Below are 7,378 nucleotides of genomic sequence, written 5' to 3' on the forward strand. Positions count from 1 at the left end.
AAAGGCTCGTGCGGTTAAGCATTAAGCGTAATACGCATTCTGAACGTGTTTACTTTCAAGAAGTAAATCAGCGCACTGGAGTCTCTTTAATGCGGAGACCAGTGTAGTTTGTTTTGTGCGAAACCGAAGACAATCCTCATAATTTAATTTAATGATTTCTCGCGTAAAAGATACTTCTTTCGGCATTAAAAATGGCACCGAAAAGAAGCAGGGAATTTAGAGAATAAATAAACTCTATTAAGAAGTTAAGAAATGAAGCATTAGTTTCATAATATGCTGCCCCATAGCTCCTTTCTTTCACCGCTTGTTACTAGCAATCCAATTCAAATAACCCCGAAAAAAAAGTCGCGAAATTAAAACCTCCAAACCCACCAATTCGCGAACGAATTCGTGGAATGCCAATGATAGTACGCAGCGCAGCGATTGTCGCCAAAAGGAGCGCGTCCACGAGAAAATGCTATCCTCCCGTCCTCCTTGCAAGCTGCAGGACTTCGTGCAATGCTACCAACTTCCGGGGCCGATCGAACGCAACGGAACCGAACGACCGGCACGACTGGCAACAACATCCTCACGAAGCTGCAGCACCAGCAGCAACAGAAGCTGTTGCTGCTGGAACCAAAGCCGAACACCCGAACCGGATGGGCGCATCTGTTGCTCCACCGAGGGCGCGCCAGGATTCATATAAAAGCACGGGCCACACGCCAACGAGCGCAACAATCGTACGCCAAGCATCAACTAACGAGCAGCTAGGCGCGCTATCAGTGTTTGGAGTGTTTGAAGCTTTGCCCCGAGATCGCCTTAGAATCTCACATCAACTAGTGGACCTTCTGTTCCTCTTCCACCTCCTTAAAGTTCCTTCCGGAAAGGATTTCATATCGTGCGGTGTAGTAGCACCTAGAAGAGAGAGATAGAGAGAGAAAAGGGGAACCAAGTCCACAACTGATCAGCATGGTGCGACTTCATCTCGTGTGCGGTGTGTTCCTGTTTGCGTTCCTCAGCTGGGCCCACGGACAACCGGTCAAGGATCAGGAGCTAGAGGAAGCGATGATGACCAAGCTACAGGACCTGCAGCGGCTTCGAGATGGTAACACCAGATTGTAATATTATTGTCCTTCCATTCCAACCCCTTTCCAATTCCCTCTGATCCATCAACACCACCGTTTCTGTCTGTTCTTGTCACGACTTGATCCTTTGTGATGTGAGTTTTTTTGTCCTTGCGTTCTGTCAAAAATCTGTATCCGTCCGCGTGCACTTGTGACCGTTTTTTCCCCCCCAATCCGTTCGTCCGTCCGTCAATCCGTGTTTTGTGCGAGTCTGTGAATGCGGTTCCGGTCATCCCGTGTCCCGTGTCCCGTGTCCCGTGTCGTTGTGTCCGTTTACACGATCTTACCCAAGCACACTAGTTCAGATGAGTCTACGGGAAGAAGGGCTTTCGATCATGCCACACATGGAAAGGTAATTTATAATCGAGTTTACTCCCTCCGGAACTCTACAGGATGAAGTAATGGTTATCAGATAAAGGAGTACCGAGTGGAGGAGACTGAAGTAATTCAAATGTTTAAACTCGAACAGGATGCAACCGAGTGCCCGGGTTGTCCTTAATCATAACCACACCAACCGAACTGTCACACTCGTAGCGAGTGACACAGTTTTTTTCCCCTGCTTCGGGGTATGCGCCCGGCAATTCCCGTGGTCCACGACTTCCTAATCCATCATGGAGGCGCCCGCTAGCCAGAAGCGGTCACGCCAGTCCTGTGGTGGTCAGTGGCTGCGAAGCGATGCAAATGGGACTGTGCACGAGATTGAAGATGCGCAACAGGAAAAGAAAATACATACCCACATTGGAATGCCACATGCCAAGGCCACACATTATCAACCCGCCGGTGCCATCATGCCGGGGTTGTAGTGTGTGGACAGCTTAATTAAATTCGAAACAAATTCCTCACCGACTCGCACACACCCATTGGTCGCATTCCACGGTGAATTGAATGCCGGACACTGGATGGAAATGCGAGCGGCACGTGATGAAGCATTAGATATTTTTAAATAATTTCACCCAACCACGTTGTGTGAATCATCATCATGCGGTATTAACGGATTTGTGTTTGATAGTAAGGGATTTGCCGATTCTAATGAGCAGGATATTAATTTTGATCCTTTATCCTTCGGTTCACAATTGATAATGGATCAGTGCGTTGATTAAACAAATAGTTTCGAGTGTAAACGGTGACACACTAACCTATGCTTATGAAACCAGCTGGAGCACTGGCTTTAACTTTGCTTCCATTTTTAAATCTAATTTCCAACCAGCACCACCCGCTGCGGGGGAGCACTTTCATAAATTGGTGGTTAGCCGCACTGGAAGGGGTGCCTACCGACCCCCGGCGGGTGTCCTCAAGGCAAGAGACAGGCCGAGAGACAATTGCGCGTTGCCGTTTCGTTGAAACGAAAAAAAAACCCGAAACCCTCCCTCGGGCTAATATAATTATGCAAAGGATACAATGAATTGTCTTACAAGTGGAATGGAGGCGCCTGCGACGGACGACGGACGACGGACGACGCTTACCATTTCAATTTCCCGCCTCGTTTGGTGCCACTTCCGGTTGAGGCGCGTGTGATTCCTACTCGGAAGCACGATTTCCGTGCCATTCTCCGGCCTGCCTGGCTTCGATCGCTTCTCGCAGCAACCTCGAACTTGCTTGGTGATAGTTTGGAAAACGGTTTTCCGTTTTTTTCCTCTTCTTTTTTCGTTGTGATGGTGCTGATAGAATAGATTTGAATGAGGGTTTTTTTTTTGTCACGGTGCAGCGTATGCCCAGTGGAGAGTTTTCCAAACATTGCACATCCCTCCGTCAAGAGTTTTCTTTTTTGTCATTTTTTTGCTGAAATCCACAAATCAAACACCGGACGCCAACCGGGCGGCCAGTTTGTGTTTGTCCGATGATGACCAATGTAATGAATGCGCATCCGGGCGAGTGGTTCCCGGAACAGGGGAGATGGTTTGAGATGATGCAACGGTTTTTGCCGATCAGTTGTTTCTTCCTTTCCCATCTTCCCGTTCGGTTTTGCTGCAATTGAAAAGCCCATTAGAGCGTTCTCAGGATGCGTAATAGCCCCCTCTCCCTCTCTCTCTCTCTCTCTCTCTCTCTCTCTCTCTCTCTCTGTATGTAAGCAAGCAGCACGTGTTTGGCACCGTTGGAGGTCGCCACGATACGCTACTCTCGGTCAACCGAACCATTCCTGCGCTTGGTTGGTTCCAGTTGGCGAGCTAAAGCAAACTTAAAATTACATGAAAACATCATCAAGGCACGCAGCATGGTGGCCTGCTGGCCGGTTCGATGGTAACTGGTGCTGGCCACTTGAACGCCGCTGATGATGACCACCACAGGCACGCACAAAGCAGCAACAGCGGCAGCGGCATCAACAATCGTCCTGGCGCCTTTATTCGTCCGCTTCTGCAACTCGGACCATCGGTCGCTACTCGGACTCGGTCCACTTATCCACAGTGGCCACTGTTCAGTCTCTCGCCTGGTGCCGGTACTCGAGGCTCGTACTAGAGTGCGTCCTGTAAGGGCGAAAATATCTGTGTCAATTCGCGTGCTTATATCCGTTTCGCGTTTCCACCAACGTGCGCGTGACGAACCACCATCAGAACCACCTGCAGAGAATGCAGCTCAACTATTCGGTTTTCAAATGTAACATACCAAAAAGAAGTCCTATCCCATTTTCGATCGTACTCAATATCCTTTCGACGATAATCGAATTGTGATGCGTGCAGAACGAGCATCCGCACCGTGGGTAGCATCGCAACATTGTATCCTTATATGGAGTTTGCTGTACAATGGCTATAGACACGACTCACATCACACCCAGCTAACGAGTGTAAAGTGTGCAGTACACTCTACGCCGAAATGGGATGTTGAAGCATTTCGCTTCATTTAGACTTCCCTACTTTACGGGCCAACAAGTTCCGGGAGCAACACCGGGCCCAGAGTTTGTACCTTTGTCCGGAGTGCAGACTCCCGCGAGGTTCTCGAGGTTCGGCCAAGCGAAACGCGCGGCTAGAATGGTACAAACTTTGGTGCGCTCGCACTTTGCCACAACAACAACAACACCGACAAACTGGGAAGAAGCTGCAGAAATAATTTTCCCTTTTTAACGCCCATGGCCCAGCGGATTGGCCAAAGATTTTTCGATTTTTCCCGCCTTTGGGGGCTGCCCGGCCAATAACTTTCTTGTTATCGTAGCATCGCGTGCCCGTTCAAGCGTGTTCCTCCGCCTCACCGGCAGGGATCTAATTCGAATAATCATCGCATCAGCATCATCTGCACCACGGGGAGTCGCTGGGCCTCTTGAGCAGGAGTCCGATTGTGCTGGAGTCCAGGCGGACGCGTTTCACTTATCCCGGAGGTAACGTTCGGGTCACACGCGTCGGGAAGCGGTATTTGGAATTGCTTTCCTGGTGTGTTGTGGCATCATTTGCGGTGCTGAAATTAGTGAATAGAAGCTAATTTGCTCTTCTACAACGACCATAATAACCAACACTTTGGTAGTAGTTCGTTGTCAATTGTTTGACTCGCACACATCTCATATTCTTCTCTCATATTTTGAGAGTCCTTTAGAGCATCGTAAGAATCGAATTACAGACTTCTGATGGTTTCCGATATTTCCTCATAAACGTTAACGCAGCTCACTCAACTAGCGTAAACTGTTCTGAAAAAATGGTTAAGATAAACATTATCCAACTGTGTAAAATGTTTCCTTGGAACACATTTTCTCATTTCTTGCTGCTCATCGCGCTTCTGCAGCTTCCATTTGATGGATCCGAATATCGTGGGAAGCTTTTCGTTTAATAAATTTGCTTACTTTTGCTGCCACCAGACCATGCATCTAGCTTATTCGACCGCGACCACAAAGAACCCCGGTTTACGATCGCGTTAAATTGGCGAAAAACTTTTTTACTGTTCCCTGGCGCGCCATTCTCACGCGCCGGCGATTCATCATCGAAATTGATAACCAACGATCGCAACTGTTCGCCACACCGCACCCAGACACCAGCCAGCATTGTACCGCTTGTACTTTCAGGATTAAGATCCTGCCGATAAGAGAGGGAAAAAGTGAAACGCCAGCGATAATGGGCAAGTGATAATGATGATGTTCATGTTTTGTGGGTGGCCACAGATGGGTTGCTCAATTATTCAGCCCGGTTTCATTCTATTATTATCAACCGAAAACCAAGTTTGTCTGGAACCTGTGGGGGGGGAGATTTTAATTAGATCGCTAACCAACCCCAATCAATCATGGGTTGGGAGGGAGGGCTGGTGGCATTAAACCAAGCTCAGCAAATTGTCCTTTACGTACCGTTCCTGTGTACTGCGTGTGTGTCCACCTGTTGTGTGTTGATTCATTGTCTGTCTCCCGAAAGTGCTCGTCATTCGTCTGTGCGTCTACCTTGTGTACTTGTGTACGTGTCCTGGCGTAATAATGTAATAATGTTATGGCACCACGATGAGGTAATGATGATGATGAAGGTGATGAAGACGAGTTGACACTGTTCTTCCTTACTCCCCGGTTCGACTGACCTTCAGAATACCTGTACCTCAACCGAATCCTGATGAACCAGCAAGGGATAGTACCCATCGATGGAGGACTGGGCCGTCCGATCGGATTCGGTGGCCACTTTGGTCGCAATCAGCGTTCGCTCGATTCGATCGGAGGGGGCAATCTGCTAAAGCGCTCGCTCGACTCGATCGGCGGAGGAAACTTGCTGAAAAAGTAAACCTCGGACACCCGGATTCGTATGCCTGGAGAATAGAAATAGAGGCGTTAGGGACTGGTGTATCGGCGGATGGTGGCGAACGATGACACCCTGGCCGATGAGAGTATGGTAGTATGTAATATATTAAAAATTATTTACCTCTGCGCACCGTCCTGATAGACAGCTTCCAACGTCGGCGATACACTTCGGCGAAGAGCACGCAGCATCTCAGGTGGATTGTGCTTTTGACACAGACTTGCATGTGCATCGCGCTGTGTGTACTTGGATGGTTACCGAAATCGTTTTTTTTACGTTCTCCATAATATTTTACCCCTTAGCATTCAAAGCAGCAGCATACCATGAGTGCGTCGCTGCCAAGGAACCCACGGATAGCGTCAAGAAACGTTGGAGAAAGAAAAAAAACGACCTCGTGCCACCAACGCATAACTATATCAAACGAACCAATAATGTACAATAAAGCCTAAGACCTGAACGCAACAGTCTCACTCATGAGCAAAATGTAAAAAAAAAAACTGCTTGCCCTTAAGTCTATTACCCCGGAACCACGAATCGATCCGAAGAAAACTAGAAACGTACACGCGCGCGTGGATCTTCAACTTAACTTTTAACATCAAACACTCGAATCCCCATAGCCTCAGGTTCAGCGAAGGCGAACGACGAGAAGATGCAGCTAGTAGGTGCGGCAGCTGGGGGTGCGGATAGTGGGGCTAGCCTTCGGCCAGCATTCCCCATGGTAGCCTCAGCCGGTGGTGGGTACAAGACGAAACGATCGCTCAACAATTCGGACCGCCGGACGTTGCTGTACAACTACTATTCGCGCGGATTGGCCCCGATGTACGAGAAGCGTAACTTTGACGAGATCGATCGCTTCGCCCGGTTCAACGGTAAACGCAACCTGGACTACGAACCATCGTACACCATGGATCACGGGTACAGTGGCCGCATGAGCAAGCGTAACTTTGATGAAATCGATCGGTTCAATGGTGAGCAGCCGGTGGGGCAACATGCTCCTTCAAAACTAGCTCTCTCTCTCTCTTACCTTTCTTACTTTTCTGCATTCCAGCTGGTTTCAACTATCGCCTGAACGGTGACGAGGTGGCCGCGATCGGCAAGCGGAACTTTGACGAGATCGACCGGTTCGGACGGTTCTCCTTCAACAAGCGCTTCTTCCCGGAGGTGAACGAGCTGAGCGTTCCGGCCCGGAACGGTCTGAAGCACGATCTGTCCGAGGATATGGCCGTCATCAACGAGTACTCGCAGTAAGCAGGGTGCCCCTGCCCAGTCCAGCCCAGCCCCTGCTCGTTGTTCGTATCGTCCCGCCCGTGCGCCACGTGGGCAACATGTCAGCAATCATCAATTAGATTCAAGAAAACGCACGCTGCACCGCTACACTACGTGTTACTACACAGACACACGCCGACTAAGCTACTACCCACTGCACTGCATTATCCTGCTGGATATACGTCGGATTAGGAGCGAGGTTTATCGTTTGTTTCCATGTTGTGTGCGTCTGTGTGTTTCCAAACCGAGACTGTAGCTCCCCTGTATATGTATGAACTATGGAATAAACCAGTGAACTGCTGAAATTGATAACGACAG

General features: G+C 49.1%; 1 protein-coding gene across 1 annotated transcript in view; it reads left to right on the forward strand.

The window, feature by feature from the left end:
- Positions 1-728: 728 nt before the first annotated feature.
- LOC126576399 (uncharacterized) overlaps positions 729-7,378 on the forward strand; it is a 6,995-nt gene continuing 345 nt past the window's right edge. The window contains exons 1-3 of the mRNA XM_050237658.1: positions 729-1,084; positions 6,412-6,762; positions 6,843-7,378. The exon at positions 6,843-7,378 is cut by the window's right edge and continues 345 nt beyond it. Coding sequence (XP_050093615.1) covers positions 949-1,084; positions 6,412-6,762; positions 6,843-7,042 — 687 coding nt within the window. The 5' untranslated portion in view covers positions 729-948 and the 3' untranslated portion in view covers positions 7,043-7,378. The remainder of the gene's footprint in view (positions 1,085-6,411; positions 6,763-6,842) is intronic.

The sequence above is a fragment of the Anopheles aquasalis genome, chromosome 3, assembly GCF_943734665.1.
Source record: "Anopheles aquasalis chromosome 3, idAnoAquaMG_Q_19, whole genome shotgun sequence".
Classification (NCBI taxonomy): Eukaryota; Metazoa; Arthropoda; class Insecta; order Diptera; family Culicidae; genus Anopheles; species Anopheles aquasalis.